Source organism: Chiloscyllium plagiosum, chromosome 14 (genome assembly GCF_004010195.1).
Source record: "Chiloscyllium plagiosum isolate BGI_BamShark_2017 chromosome 14, ASM401019v2, whole genome shotgun sequence".
In the NCBI taxonomy this organism is placed as follows: Eukaryota; Metazoa; Chordata; class Chondrichthyes; order Orectolobiformes; family Hemiscylliidae; genus Chiloscyllium; species Chiloscyllium plagiosum.
In genome coordinates, this window is record NC_057723.1 from 6,282,123 (window position 1) to 6,298,925 (window position 16,803).

General features: G+C 44.1%; 1 protein-coding gene across 3 annotated transcripts in view; it reads left to right on the forward strand.

The window, feature by feature from the left end:
• Window positions 1-2,746: 2,746 nt before the first annotated feature.
• The window catches only part of apbb3 (amyloid beta (A4) precursor protein-binding, family B, member 3), a 49,620-nt gene continuing 35,563 nt past the window's right edge, over window positions 2,747-16,803 (forward strand). For all 3 annotated transcript variants that reach the window (XM_043703089.1, XM_043703088.1, XM_043703090.1), the window contains exons 1-4: window positions 2,747-2,946; window positions 3,558-3,649; window positions 7,594-7,651; window positions 16,516-16,662. In XM_043703089.1, the coding sequence (XP_043559024.1) occupies window positions 2,806-2,946; window positions 3,558-3,649; window positions 7,594-7,651; window positions 16,516-16,662 (438 nt within the window). In that variant the 5' untranslated portion in view covers window positions 2,747-2,805. The remainder of the gene's footprint in view (window positions 2,947-3,557; window positions 3,650-7,593; window positions 7,652-16,515; window positions 16,663-16,803) is intronic.

Here is a 16,803-nt window from a genome sequence, read left to right on the forward strand (position 1 = left end):
AGTCCGACCTGCTCCAAAGGTTATAATAGACAATAGACATTAGGTGCAGGAGTAGGCTATTCTGCCCTTCGAGCCTGCACCACCATTCAATATGATCATGGCTGATCATCCTTAATCAGTATCCTGTTCCTGCCTTATCTCCATAACCCTTGATTCCACAATCCTTGAGAGCTCTATCCAACTCTTTCTTAAATGAATCCAGAGACTGGACCTTCACTGCCCTCTGGGGAAGAGCATTCCACACAGCCACCACTCTCTGGGTGAAGAAGTTTCTCATCATCTCTATCCTAAATGGTCTACCCCATATTTTTAAGCCGTGTCCTCTGGTTCGGCACTCACCCATCAGCGGAAACATGTTTCCTACCTCCAGAGTGTCCAAACCTTTAATAATCTTATATGTCTCAATCAGATTCCCTCTAAGTCTTCTAAACTCAAGGGTATACAAGCCCAGTCACTCCAGTCTTTCAGTGTAAGGTAATCCCGCCATTCCAGGAATTCACCTCGTGAACCTACGCTGCACTCCCTCAATAGCCAGAATCTCTTTCCCCAAATTTGGAGACCAGGATTGCACACAGTACTCCAGGTGTGGTCTCACCAGGGCCCTGTACAGCTGCAGAAGAACCTCTTTGCTTCTATACTCAATCCCTCTTGTTATGAAGGCCAGCATGCTATTAGCCTTCTTCACTACCTGCTGTACCTGCATGCTTACCTTCATTATCTGCATTACTGGTTTACACCATGCACAGATCCAATCACAAATGAACTGACCAGAGGGAATTGAGCGAAGCAAAACACTTCATTTCTTGTGAATTTTTTCAACATTTATGTGTAATCTTCACAAAATTTATTTAAAATATTTTACACTCCAATCTCTGTGTTATCCTGTATGCAATATCTGAGTAGTTTGAACTGACTGTTCCTCTATTATCCTCAGACTCTAGGCTGTATGATGCTCTTTGTGTAACCCATACCAATTGCAAAGTTATTCCATAGATGGCATCCACTAAGACATTGGTAACTAAATATACATTGAATGATGATATATTGTAAGAATAATGGTTAGACCTTTCAATGAAATTTTCACAGTGCTGATCAGTCATAAATGTTAAAAATAAGGAAGCAAAATTTTTTTTTCTGTTTTTACTTCCTTGAAACATTTATGAAATTTGAAATAATGAGAAAAAGAAGTGTCCTGGAGCTCATTTATTTGCTGTCAGTGGTGCCTCCACCTTGCACCTTAAAATCCAGCAGCTTGGTTACCTAGCAACCCATTTCTTATTTACATGCGAAGCAAATCCTTCCTTATACAATGAGAGTTCAAATTTTCTGCAAATGAAGCGTCTTTCTCACTCCAACTCTGTTTGTACAGAATCATTTATAAATAGAGATACATTATTTAAAATAAAATTTCTATTAGTGAATGTATATTGATGAGGCAAACCTTTGTAGCTTGTGGGAAGCTCAGCATACTGTTACAATTAAATGAAAGGGTCCTACTGGCATTAAATATGTTTAAATCACAAGATACAACCTGATAATGTGAGGAAAATCAATAATGAGTGATTTAAAGCATCTTATGTCTAATTTGAATGTATATTACACTGCATGATGAGCAAAGGTTATAATTTAAAAGGACAGCTTTGTCATGCTATCGTTTTAATTGAGAATTACCAACAGTAATGATCCAAGATTATTTGCCATCATTTGAAAACTGGGGCATTATAAAAGAAATTTGGTGATCCAATAATGATACTACGGCCACCCATGCCTCCTCCTAGGATCTTTCTTCCTTTTTGGAATGAACTGATCCTGCATCTTCTGTATTATACACAGAAATATCTGCCATTGTTCCTCCACTGTCATCCCTGCTAAGGTATTGCACCATTGAACTTTGGCCAGCTCCTCCCTCATAGCTCCATAGTTCCCTTTATTCAACTGAAATATTGTCACTTCTGATTGTACCCTCTGAACCATCTGAACCAGTTTGAGTAGAAAATATCTGAAATACCCTAAAGGTGACGTAGAATAATATTGCTGTAGGAGGCATTCGGCCCGTTATTCACAAGCTGGGTCCAGTAGATAAAAGCAATTTAATTAATCCTACTTGCTTCCCTCCCCTATGGTAGTGGTTCTAATAAGACGCTGCTCGTTGGGGGTTTCTGTGGGTTAAATTATTTCAAGCAGTAAAACCCAATGCAGGTTCTGAAGCGTTACATTAAAGTAACTGTGTGCGCAGTTTGCAAACTAACCAGAAGGCAGAGTCACAGATTCCTGAAGAAGGGCTTATGCCCCCGAAACGTCGATTCTCCTTCTCCTTTGATGCTGCCTGATCTGCTGCGCTTTTCCAGCAACACATTTTTAAGCAGACTCACAGCATTGCCTACAGAGTCCTTACATGTCAACTCTCTTCCAGGCAAGGTACATATACATCAATCATCTTTCCCTGAAAATAATAACTCTTTTGCAAATATTTACTCATTTCCTTTTCAAAGATGTTATTGAAATTGTACCCATGCCACTCCAATGCCTTGTAGATGATAACAACTTGTGTTAAAAAAGGAATTCTCCAACACTGCACCAGTGGTGAAGGGAGTGAATGTTGAAGGTACTGGATAGAATACTGCTCAAATGGGTTCTTTTGTCCTGAATAATAATGAGCCTCTCCATTGCCCTCCCCACTGTCCCTCTAAGCGTTGTGTTCTAGATTGTCACTTGGTGTGGTTTTGTTTTCACGGTGCATTTGCAGACAATCTGTGGAATGACCAAGCCCTAGAGATAGACCCAGACCTCCCCCCAGGCTGGAGAATGATCCGGGACACAAGCGGGACATACTATTGGCATGTACCAACTGGCACTACTCAATGGCAGCACCCAGCATGCACATCCGATGTCAGCCTGGACTCTGGGAAGTTGTCGACTGCCCTGTCACCAACCCTGGAGCACGAGGTGAGAGATAAAGACGGGAAAGCTCAAAGGAGCAATTGGACTATTTTAGAGCAAGTTGTAGATTTCATTCATTGGGTTGAGTGCTGGTGTACGTGTCAATATGAGTGAGTGTGTGTGTGTGTGAGTGAGTGAGTAAATGACTGAGTTTGTGTGTATGTCAAAGTGAGTGTGTGTGTGTGCATCACTGTGAGTGTATATGAGAGTGTGTTTGTGTGTGTCTTTGTGAGTGCATGAGCGTCTCAGTGTGACTGTGTGTCAGAGAGCCTGTACTTATGCCAGTGTGTGTGTGAGAGTCAGTGTTTGAGTGTGTGTCTATGCTAGTGTATGAGTGAATGTATATGAACCCATGTGAGTGAGTGAGTGAGTGAATGTATGTACACCTGTGTCAGTGCCATTGTGAGTGTACATGTGTCAGTGTGACTGTGCATGTGTGTTAGTAGTTACCAAGTGGATGCAAATTTTCTGTGTGAGCTATCAGTCTAATTAATGAATGTTTCTCTGTGTCGATGTGGAAGGTGTGAGGTAGCTGTCTGGCAATTTCTGGGGAACTATGTGCTCTGCTCTATGCAGATATCTGAGTGTAATTTTCCCCCTGTTTCTGACTGTCGCAGGCTGTTACTCCAGGAGCTGCTGCAGTACACCATCTGCCTCGGGGAGGGAAGTTCGAGAGCTCAATGCCAGCTTCTTCATCGATAAACCTGAGGTGAGACAGTGCAGTTCCAGTCTCTGCAGGTTGGGAACTAGGGTATTAGTTCTGAATGCAGACTCCAGAGACAGCTCCACTCAGTGACGGGCCAGTGTCAGGATTCTTCAATGGCTCTACCTCGAAAGAAAATAAATGAACTGAGAAAATTGGATGGTATGTCCTCTGCGAACGTGTCAGTTTATCAGACAGTTTAGCAGCATGACACAGGCTGAAGGATCCAGTCTCTCGCAGTCAATTGAGGTTGAGCTGCTGAATGGTGGCAGTTCAATGGTAGAACTTACCTCAAGACATAGAATCATTGACAACTTGTCGTACGGGGACAGGCCATTTGTTCCATCATTTCCACACCAAATAAGGAGAGCCATCCAAACTAATCCGACTTTTCCTGCTCTGGCTCCTTTAGGTTATGGCACCTCAGGAGTACATGGTCTAAGTAGTTTTTAAATATAATGAAGGTTTCTCCCTCTGCCACTCCTTCAAACAGCACATTCTCTCTGAGTGAAACACTTTCTCTTCAGTAACCTGCAATCTTTTCATTAATTAGTTTGAATCTAAGTGGTTTTTGGTTAGCACAGGAATGTGGGGCAGAATTAAGCCATCAGTGTATGTTCGATCACCATATTTTCATAAGGGTCCTGTCTCCTCACCTTACCCAATGCATGTGGAGTGGTTACCCTCAAACTCGCTGTAATCAATCATATCTCTCTAATGGAGGATTTCGGCTCCTTACTGTCTGCTTGCTGGTTATTGAACCTCTCTGCTGACGGAAATACATCTCTCTCATCCTCTCTATCTGAGACCATCATAGTCTTACATATGGCTATGTTAAAGATAATGGTCTAAAAATGACTCATCTGGGATTGATTAACTCCGTCTTTATTTAAGACAGTAAAACACAATATAAGTTATGAAGCATACTTTTCAGCAAACCAGTTGTCCTACCACAAACCACAGTGGACCAGCTGCCAGGCAGAGTCAGAGCAGTTTATACTCACTGAACATGGAGTCCTCATTGGGAAGATACACTTACAAAGTCTACCTCTTTCCAAAAGACAGTTGATCTGATTTGATTGATTTATTATTGTCACATGTACAATAATACATGTACAATAATACAATACGTGCTAACCAGACAGATCATACCTTACAAAAGTACATCAGGATTTAACCACTTACAATAACAAGGCAGCCAGTGAGGGTTGATAGTGTAAAGGTAATTTTCTGATGAGTCCAGATCTTGTGATGGTGACTTTGTCAGGAGGTACCATTAGATTTCCTTGAGTCACTAGTGATATTGTCTGTTGTCCCAGTTTGTGTTTAGGATCTTGTACACGATGTGACAGGACTGGGAGGCTGACAGTACGGTTTCAGAACCTGCAATGGGTTTTACTCATTTGTGTGATAGGCACAAGTCTTTATGGTTTGACAGCATCACCCACTAGTGGTGGAAACTGCTCGTGTTGCTAGCTTCCCCTTTGCTCAAATATTTGATAAACCTCACACTTCTAAGGTCAAACCAGCAGAGTTGTACCAGATCAGGGGGCTGCTGTCTCACTAGAGAGGAATGATTTGTTGGTTTAACCTGAGGGTCACCACACCTGGGCAAGGGGAGAGTTTGAGAAGGAGAGTCCTTCAGCCGGTGTGAGAATGGGACCCACACTGTTGGCATCACTCTGAGTCACAAACCAGATGTCCAACCTTTTTACAATATATGTTAATGTTAATGATATAGAAGATGGTATTAGTAATAACATTAGCAAATTTGCTGATGATACTAAACTGGGTGGCAGGGTGAAATGCGATGAGGATGTTAGGAGATTACAGGGTGACCTGGACAAGTTATGTGAGTGGTCAGATGCATGGCAGATGGTCAGATGCATGGCAGATGCAGTTTAATGTGGATAAATGTATGGTTATTCACTTTGGTGGCAAGGACAGGAAGGCAGATTACTATCTAAGTGGAATCAATTTAGGTAAAGAGGCAGTACAGAGAGATCTGGGTGTTATTGTACACCAGTCAATGAAGGTAAGCATGCAGGTACAGCAGGTAGTGAAGAAGGCTAATAGCATGCTGGCCTTCATAACAAGAGGGATTGAGTATAGAAGCAAAGAGGTTCTTCTGCAGTTGTACAGGGCCCTGGTGAGACCACACCTGGAGTACTGTGTGCAGTTCTGGTCTCCAAATTTGAGGAAAGACATTCTGGCTATTGAGGCAGTGCAGCGTAGGTTCACAAGGTCAATTCCTGGAATGGCGGGATTACCTTACGCTGAAAGACTGGAGTGACTGGGCTTGTATACCCTTGAGTTTAGAAGACTGAGAGAGGATCTGATTGAGACATATAAGATTATTAAAGGTTTGGACACTCCGGCGGCAGGAAACATGTTTCCGCTGATGGGTGAGTGCCAAACCAAAGGACACAGCTTAAAAATACGGGGATGATGAGAAACTTCTTCACCCAGAGAGTGGTGGCTGTGTGGAATGCTCTTCCCCAGAGGGCAGCGAAGGTCCAGTCTCTGGATTCATTTAAGAAAGAGTTGGATAGAGCTCTCAAGGATTGTGGAATCAAGGGTTATGGAGATAAGGCAGGAACAGGATACTGATTAAGGATGACCAGCCATGATCATGTTGAATGGTGGTGCAGGCTCGAAGGGCAGAATGGCCTACTCCTGCACCTATTGCCTATTGTCTATTGTCAATTAAGCTAACCAACCCTCAGGGTTAAAGCTGCTGGTTTCAGTAAATGAGGGTGCAGGCGATTTGTTTGAGCTCTGGGTTTCGCTGCTGTACGTGAGGGGCGTGTGATGGGCACGGTTCTGATTGGCATTGCAGATTCAGCAAAACCAACTTTGATTGTGCAAACTCACTGCCTGAGAGGGAACTCTGGAAACATCTCACTGGTCCAGAGAGTCATGCAGCACGGAAATAAACCCTTTGGTCCAACCATAATCCCAAACTAAACTAGTCCCTGCACTTTCCTTCCTTTATTCATTCGTGGGATGGGAGCATTGCTGGCAGCATTTATTACCCATCCCTAATTGCCCAGAGGACAGTTAAGAGTCCGTCCCATTGCTGTGCGTCTGGAGTCACGTGTAGGCCAGACCAGGTAAAGATGGCAGTTTCCATTCCTAAAGGACATTAGTGAACCAGATGGGTTTTCCTGACATTGGATTCATCATTAGATTCCAGATTTTTATTAAATTTCACCATCTGCCATGGCAGGATTTGAACCCAGCTCCCTAGAACATTACCTGGGTCTCTGGATTCATAGTCCAGCAATAAACCACTAGGCCACCATCTCCCCACGGCTTAGCCCATGTTCCTCCAAACCTTTCCTATCCATGTACTTATCCAATGGAATTCTGGCCTGTGAGCCAGAAGGCTGCGGGCTTGAGAGACTTGAGAAGGTAAAGGCAGATTGACACTTCCCATGGCAGTGCTGAGGGAATGCTACATTGTTGGGGCTGCCATCAATTGGATAAGGCAATAAACCGAGACCCTGCCTGGCTTCTCAGGTGTGTGTAAGGAGAATCCACATTTTCTTCTCAGAGAAAAGCAGGACAGTTCTTCCTGGTGTTCCAGGCATTGTTTCCCTATCAACCAACATGAAACAAAAGCGGATGATCTGATCACTGTCACATTACTATTTGTGGGATCTTCCTGGGCTTAGATGGGCTTGCAGCTTTCCTGCATAGTGAAGCGGCTGCACTCCAAACGTGTATCATTTAGCTGCCGAGCACTTTGAGTTGCCTGGTACTCATTCAAAGCAGTGGTCTAAGTGCAAGTCTTGCTTTCTTTTAAATGGAACCATTTGCTTGTCTGTAAAACGCTCTGGGATGTCCTCAGATTGTACAAGGTGCCATAGAAATTCACGTTCTTTCTTTGTGGCTGGTTTCTCAGTTCAAAATGATTTGTTCCTCAGTAACACTTCCCTCTTTTGCAGAACGGAACTCCCTTGGCAAGACAGCAGCCTCCAGCCCAGCACCAATCCAGATTCCAAGGTAATAGTGATGTTTCTGTTTTTATGTGGAGAGCCCTCAAACTCCCATGTAATAAAACAATTTACATATCCTGTGACAGTTTGGCCCAGATCTTCTGAAGATCAGCATGTAGCGTCACCAGATTAATGGTTAACAATATCGAGGCACCTTTCTGTGGGAACTCTGGGTTCTGTAGTCACCGGCCCTTGTATTAAAGATGTTAGAAACAAAAACTCTGCAGATGCTGGATTCCAAAATAGACGGGCAGGAGGTGTCTACTTCTCTCCCTCCTGATGCTGCCTGGCTTGCTGCCGTCTCCTGCCTGTCCATTAAAGATATGAGAAAGCACGTTTGCGTGAAGAGAGAATATTTTTAATCTGATATCTACCATTCTTTCTCTCACTGCAATGCTCAAGAGGATAAAATATAGCTTTGCTGATGTAAAAGGAAAGTGCTGCAGGGTATTTAATGAGTTCCATGTCTAGACTAGTGGCCCCGAGGTTTTGTGAAATGCAAATACGATCTGTCACTGTCATGTGGGTTCTTACTTTCAGCAAGAATACTTGTACCTGCTGAGGCAATATTTACGTGAGCTCCCTAAGACAGAAACTTGATGTGGGCAATATGGTACTGAAAGATTCAACAAGTGTTTATTACAGCTCCTGATAGATGCATATATTACAGTCACAGGCACTTCAGCATCTGTGATTCAGTTATAAAGGATAGCAATCTTCCAGCAGCATGTCATGCTCCAAAGGGCTCCAGTTAAGATGGAGTTGGAGACCTTTGTACATTTAGATCACGAGTTATGATATTGTGATGATACCATGAGAATCTCTCTGCAGACTGACTGTGAGACCTAACACAATAAGGCATATGTCTTGTTACTATGTACGGGATCTTGCTGTGTGCAGATTGGCTACGACATCTCCCCCAACAATATAGCACACTCTCACATGAGTATCTCTGAGTACAGAAGGCAATGAAATACCATCACCTCTAGATGCACGGAGAACTGGTCAGACCTCACTGAGGGTAACTGTGTTCAGTTCAAGGCACCATGTCTTTTATGAGGAGAGGTTGAGTAGACCAGGACCATACCCATTGGAATTTTAGAAGAATGAGGAGGAATCTTATAGAAACATATAAAATTATGACAGGAATAGATAAGATTGAAGCAGGGAGGTTATTTCCACTGGCCAGTGAAACTAGAACTAAGGGAACATAGCCTCAAAATTAGGGGGAGCAGATTTAGGACTGAACTGAGGAGGAACCTCTTCACCCAGAGGGTTATAAATCTGTGGAATTCCCTGCTCAGTGAAGCAGTTGAGGCTACCTTGTTGAATGTTTTTTAAGGCAAAGATAGACTTTTGAACAGGAGAGGGATTAAGGGTTATGGTGAGCGGAGTGGAGTAAGTAAGTGGAGTTGAGTCCATGATAAGATCAGCTATGATCTTACTGAATGGCGGAGCAGGCTCGATGGACCAGTTGGCCTACTCCTGCTCCTAGTTCTCATGTTCAGGAAGGAGATATTCGCCTTGGATTTTGGGTGCTTGTGTTGGGCCTGGCAGGATGCTCAAGGGAGTCAGTAAGATTCACCCCAGAAGTAGACCAGGCCTTAAAGCGTTACATTCTGAGCACTGACTGCAGAAATGTGCATCCTCTTGAGAGAGAAGATGAGGGAATAATATCAATGGGCTCTTTGGGATGATAGAAGAGTTTTACAGAGTCAATTAAAGTGAGATTGTTTCTTCTTGTGGAAAGGATTAAAACAGACAGTAGAATTAAAGCTGAGTCACTCAGAGGTGAGGTCAGGCACTAATTCTTCATGTAAGTTGTAGTTGCAATGAGAAACTCTCATCCCCTCCCACGTGAGTTTCGAGGCTGTGTCAATTCAAAATGCCAAAACTGAGACTGGTGGATGATTTGTCAGGCTATTAAGGGTAATTGGACCCGTCACAATCACACTAGACATATCAGCAGTGTGTCTGCGAACAGAGAATATTTAACCCTTCGTTAGTTTTATTGCATGTTCCAACTTTAAAAAAGAGAAACATCAGCAAAACTTGTGTCGCAAACAGTTAATCATTGCCAGAACTACAGCTGCAAGTTATTCATGTAAAATAAATAGCTATTAGTTAAAAACAGAGAGAACGTTTAAGTAAAAATGGGCACGGATAAAAGATACTTTGACAGCCAACTGTCATGGTGCATATAGACACTAATGATGTAAGTAATAAAAGGGATGAGGTCCTGTAAGCAGAATTTAGGGAGTTAGGAGCCAAGTTGAAAAGTTACCAGTGCCAGGTGCTAGTCAGAGTAGAAATGAAAGAATAGGCATGATTAATGAGATGGTGCAGGAGGGAGGGCTTCAAATGTTTGGCCCATTGGGACTGGTTCTGGGGGAAGTGGGACTATTACAAATTGGATGGTCTACACCTGGGCTGGACTGGAACCAGTGTCCTCGGGGGTGCTTCTGATAATGCTGTTGGGAGGGTTTAAACTAATGTGGCAGAGGGATGGGAACCAACTAAGGAGGTTGGTGGACAGTAAGGAGGTATTAACTAAAGCCTGTAAGGAACCAGATCATGACATCAGTGTGACTAAGGGGAAGAGTAGGCAGGGAGCGGTGGATGAATGCAGAGGGAGTGGTGCTCTGAGGTGCATTTGTTTTGATGCGAGATGTATAGTAGGTAAGGCGGATGAACTTAGGGTTTGGATTAGTATCTGGTTGTATGATGTTATTGATATTATTGAGACTTAGTTGAGGCAAGGGCAAGATTGGCAACTAAATATCCCGCTTCAGGTGGGACAGAGAAGGAGGTAAGAGGGGTGGAGGAGTTGCATTACTGGTCAGAGAGGATATCGAAGCTGTGCTGAAGGAGGGCACTATGGGGGCCCGAGCAATGAGGCAATATGGGCAGAGCTCAGGCACCACCACCCCCTTTATCAGCAGCTCCCCTGACACCCACCCCCAGTCCTGAAGAAGGGTTACACCCGAAACGTTGACTTCTCCACCTGCTGATGCGGCCTGGCTTGTTGTGTTCTTCCAGCCTCCTGCCTGATTAGCGTGCAGGATAGACATGTCCCCGTGAAAATAAAGGATAGAAATTGCAAGATTAGGGAACCATGGATGACAGGTGAAATTGTGAGAATAGCTAAGAGGAAAAAAGGAAGCATTCATAAGGTCTAGGTGACTGAAAACAGACAAAGCTTTGGAAGAATATAGGGAATGTAGGACCAATCTGAAACGAGGGATTAAGAGGACTAAAATGGGTCAAGAAATATCTTTAGCAAACAGGGTTAAGAAAAATCCCAAAGCTTTTCATTCATATATAAGGAGCAAGTGAGGAACGAGAGAAAGGGTTGGCCCACTCAAGGACAAAGGAGGAAGGTTATGCATGGGGTCAGAAAAAATGGGTGAGATTCTTAATGAGTACTTTGCGTCGGTATTGACCGAGGAGGGGGACATGACGGATGTTGAGGTTAGGGATGTTTGAATAGTCTAGGTCAAATCGGCATAAGGAGGGAGGAAGTGTTAGATATTCAGACATTAAGGTGGACAAATCCCCAGGTCTGGATGGGATATATCCCAGGTTATTGAGGGAAGTGAGAGAGGAAATAGCTGGGCTTTAACAGATACCTTTGCAGCATCCTTGAACACAGGTGAGATCCCAGAGGACTGGAGAATTGCTAATGTTGTCCCCTGTTTAAGAAGGGTAACAGGGATAATCCAGACTGGTGAGCCTAATGTCAGTGGTAGGGAAGCTGCTGGAGAAGATACTGAGGGATACTGAGGAAGAAAATGGGTTTATCAGTGATAGGCAACATGGTGTGTGCAGGGAAGGTCATGTCTTACCAACTTAATAGAATTCTTTGAAGAAGTGACAAAGATGGTTGATGAGAGAAGGGCTGTAGATGTCATATACTGGACTTCAGTAAGGCATTTAATCAGGTTCCGCATGGTAGGTTGACAGAGAAAGTGAAGTCACATGGGATCCAGGGTGTACCAGCTAGATGGATAGAGAACTGGCTGAGCAACAGGAGACAGAGAGTAGTAGTGGAAGGGAGTTTCTCAAAATGGAGACCTGTGACCAGTGGTGTTCCACAGGGATCCATGCTGAGACCACTGTTGTTTGTGATATACGTAAATGATTTGGAGGAAGGCATCGGTTGCCTCATTAGCAAGTTTGTAGATGAAACTAAGATTGGTGGAGTAGCAGATAGTGAAGGGGACTGTCAGAGAATACAGCAGAATATAGATAGATTGGAGAGTTGGGCAGAGAAATGGCAGATGGAGTTCAATCCGGGAAAATGCAAGGTGATGTATTTTGGAAGATCCAATTAAATAGCAAACTATAATGTAAATGGAAAAGCCTTGAGAAAAATTGATGTACAGAGAGATCTGGGAGTTCAGGTCCATTGTACCCTGAAGGTGGCAACCCAGATGGATAGAGTGGTCAAGAAGGCATACAACAAGCTTTCCTTCATTGGACGGGGTATTGAGTACAAAAGCTGGCAGGTCCTGTTACAGTTGTGAGGACTTTGGTTTGGCCACATTTGGAATACTGTGTACAATTCTGGTTGCCACATTACCAAAAGGATGTGGATGCTTTGGAGAGGGTGCAGAGGAGGTTCACCAGGATGTTGCCTGGTATGGAGGGTGCTAGCCATGAAGAGAGGTTGAGTAGATTAGGATTATTTTCATTAGAAAGACAGAGGTTGAGGGGGGACCTGATTGAGGTCTACAAAATCATGAGAGGTATAGACAGGATGGATAGCAAGAAGCTTTTTCCCCAGAGTGGGGGACTCGATTACTAGGGGTCACGAGGTCAAGGTGAGAGGGAAAAGGTTTATGGGAAATATACGTGGCAAGTTCTTTACGCAGAGGCTGGTGGGTGCCTGGAATGCGTTGCCAGTGGAGGTGGTGTAGGCGGGCACGATTGCATTGTTTAAGCTGTATCTAGACAGATACATGAATGAGCAGGGAGCAGAGGGATACAGATGCTTATACAATAGGAGAGAGGTTTAGGTAGAGGATCTGAACCGGCGGAGGCTTGGAGAGCCGAAGGACCTGTTCGTGTGTGTAATTTTCTTTGTTCTTTGTTATTTATAAGATCATTCTGTTATCTTTGTGAGAGTGAGAGTGAGAGGAGAGAGAGAGAGAGGGAGAGAGAGAGAGAAAGATGTTACCCATCCTTAGTTACTTTGGGAAAGTGGGAAAAGAGGAAAGTAAAGGACCCACAAAGTCCTTAGGGAGGGATTTCTAGGATTGTGACTCAGTAACATGAAGGAATGGTGATGTATTTCCAAGTCGGGACAGTGAGTGGCTTGGAGGGAAACTTGCAGATGGTGATACTCCAAAGTATCTGCTGCTTTGTCTTTCCAGATGGTCAAGTTTTGGTTTTGGAAGGTGTTGTTGAAGGAGCTTTGGTGAATTTCTGCAGTGGATCTTGTCAGTGGTACACATTGCTATTGCTAAGTGTTGTTGGTGGGAGTGCAACTTTGTGGATGTGGTGCCAATCAATCATGCTGCTTGTTCTTGGATTGTGACAAGCTTCTTGAGTGTTTTTGCAGCTGTACCCATCCAGACAAATGGGGAGTGTTACACTCCTGACTTGTGCCTTGTCAATAGTGGACATGTTTCGGGGAGTCAGGGAATGATTGACAGCCAAGAGTATAGTGCTGGAAAAGCACAGCAGGGCAGGCAGCATCCAAGGAACAGGCGAGTCGATGTTTCGGGCATAAGCCCTTCATCAGGAATTGGCCAAATTGGCCCTGGTTTGGGTACACATGTGAAATTAATAAAAGCATTTTGGTGACTTCTCAAAGTCATTCTGTTAGATTTTAAAGAACTTGCTGGAAAAGCTCAGCATGTCTGGCAGCATCTGTGAAGAGAAATCTGTTTTTGTTTCTGATTTACGGCATCTGCGGTTCTTTCGGAGGAATAAAACTGTCTGCTTTGTGAGTGGCCTTAAGGCAAGGTAACTGCTGTCCTTACCCGGTCTCTCCCGCATCTGACCTCCAGCAATGTGGTTGGCTCTTAACTGCCCTCGGGGCAATTAGGGACAGGCAATAAATGCTTATCCAGTGATGCCCTCATCCGTGACAGTACAGAAGTAAATGTAAACATTCAGGCAAGTTTTTAAAGGTCCCAGTGTTTCAGTGAGTTAGGCTGAGTGGATGGACCAGTGAGTGGGTGAGTAGGGGAGCTGGTTAGATTGGTACAAAAGTGGGTGAATGAGTCAGGGCTGTAAGTTGGGTCTGGTGTTCAGTGGGTGTGTTGCTGAATGTGCCAGAGACATTAGTGGAGAGTTCTGGTCACGGAAATCAACACCTCGGAACTTTAAACTTCCGGAGCAACTTCCATGGATATTTGTGCTTCAGGATTTCCAGGACATTTCACTCCAATGGTCTGGAGACCAGAGATTTGGGAAAAATGTGTATAATGACATAATAGGTCATGTGGCATTTAACGAGATTTATTAACCAATGAAGCTGAATAACCAGTTACTGTGCAGTTAATTAAATACAGTATCATTGCATGCGTAACTTCCTACTAAAGGAATTCTCCTTAATATCTAACAGTTATAATTGTTTCTGCTCACTTTCTTTTACTTAAGAAATACGTTTGACAGATGAAGCCAAAGTTTCAGATTATTCTAGTGCTTTCTGTAGTCAGGGAACTCGATGTGAGAGTGGGTGGTCTGAACTGTCGTCACTGTCACAGCTTAGGATAACATGGCAGCCAATGCATACACAGCAAGATCCCAAAGTCAGCAAGGAGGTAATGGCCAGATAATCTGTTTTGCTGATGTGGATTCAAGGATAATTACTGATAGAACTGCCTGTTGTTCTTTGAGATAGTTCCGCGGGATCTATTTTTCTCTCGTAGAAGGGTAGATGGAGGCCTTGGTTTAACGTTTCATCTGAAAGATTTGTCTGTGCCCAGCAGCGCAGCAAACCCACAGTACTAGTCAGCACAGCATTTGTCTCCAGGTTTCCATAGTGGGGGATGGCTGCGTGGTGGTACTGTCATTGGACTAGTCATCCAATGGACTGTGCTGATGCTCTGGGGGTGTGGGTTTGAATCCTGCTCCAGAATCGATAAAACCTGGAATTTGAAAACTAGTCAGTAATGATTGCCACAATAACTAATGCCCTTTCGGGAAAAGTAAATCTGCTGTTGTTATCCAGTCTGGCCTGCAAGTGACTTCAGCCCCATCACAGTATGGCTGACCCTCTCAGTTCAAGGGCAGTTAGGGATGAGCAACAAATGTAAAAATCAGAAAAGGAGTCTTCTTATCCTGGAACCCTAGTTGAAGACCATCTGGAAGATATGGGCATGGCTGGCAAGTCCAGTATTATGAGGAAAGACCGATTGACTGGGCTTGTACTGACTGGGAATTCGAAGAATGAGGGGGGATCTCATGGGAACATATAAAATCCTGATGGGACTAGACAGGCTGGATGCCAGAAGAATGTTCCCAATGCTGGTGAAGTTCAAAACTAGGGGTCACAGTCTAAGAATAGAGGGTAAGCCATTCAGGACAGAGATAAGGAAGAACTTCTTCACTCAGAAAGATTATATGAATAGGAAGGGAATATGGAACGGGTGTTGGCAGGTGGGACTAGATTGGGTTGGGATATCTGGTCGGCATGGAAAAGTTGGACCGAAGGGTCTGTTTCCATGCTGTACATCCCTATGACTCTATAAATGCTAGCCCCATCAATGATGAAAGCACTGATACGCCCCTCACCCAGACTAATCTGGGAAAGCATTAAAAAGAAATTAACCTCATGATTCAGAGGAAAGAGATCTGCTAATGAATCACGGTTAAAGGATCTTGAATGTCAAGGTCTGTGGAAACTTGAACTTTGGGTTTGTATTTGACTATTTGTTTCCAAGTTCTAAGGTTTTGGATATCCTACAACCCAGGTAAGATCTATCAGTGAGTGTAAAGCTAACCTCTGATTCCATCAGATTGACAATATTAGTGTCATTGTAATTCCTCTTGGAGGACTCCCTATCCCTTTAGATTTTATACAGTCATAGTGTTATATAGTACAGAATCAGACACATTGGCACACTTCAGCCATACTGATCAGATATCCTAAACTAATCTTGTCCCATTCCCATAGAGTGCATAGAACCCTGACAGTGTGGAAACAGGCCATTCAGCCCATTGAGTCTACACCAACCTTCCAAAAAGCAGCCCACCTAGACCCTACCCTACCCTATCCCTACACTCCTCACAGCCAACTCACCTAACTTCCACCATTTTTGGATTATGGGAGGAAACCAGAGCTCCCATAGGAAGCCCACACAGACACAGGAAGAATATGCAAACGCCACGCAGATAGTTGCCCGAGGCTGGAATTGAACCTGGATCCCTGGTTGTGTGAGGCAGCAGTGCTAACCACTGTGCCACCTCAACAGCATTTATCAGCATTTGGCCCATTCCCTCTCACTCCTTCCTATTCATGTACCCATCCAGATGCCTTTTCAACGTACTCCTTCTCCTGCTATGACTGTCATGTTAGGAAATACCTGTGTTTTTTTCCCCCGTTTAATGGGTTTTTAATTACATCACTGTCCCGTTTGAAGCCACCCCCCAGGCATATTCAACCTCGTTCTCTTTTCAAAGTGATGGTTGAAGAAATACAGTCAACTTTTTGAGCTGTTTTTTCCAAACCTCTTCTCTGAATTGTTGTAGAAATAATGGGACACCATTCTCTTATACAGATTTTATGGAATTACTTCTAGTTTGTCTTCCCTTGATGCAGTTTACATGTCCCTCTCCCTGCCTCGGCCACCAGCAGAATGTGAACATGGTCTTCTGTTGAACTGACTGTGGCTTTCCTCTGCTTTCCTGCCTCTACAGTGTTTCGCAGTGCGGTCCCTGGGATGGGTGGAGATACCCGAAGAGGACTTGACTCCAGGGAAAAGCAGCATTGCTGTGAATAACTGCATCCAGCAGCTCTCCTACAGTAAATCGGAGGGAAGGCAGAGTGGACTAACCTGGGGAGAGGTACATTCCCCACTGACTCCACCCAGCAGGGCCGCTCCCCAAGGCACTGTAACTGCGGAAATGCTCACAGCCCCCCCGAGGGAACTATGTGGGGGGTGGGGTGGGGTGGGGGGGAGTGGTCAGTCTGGGTGAGGTGGGGTC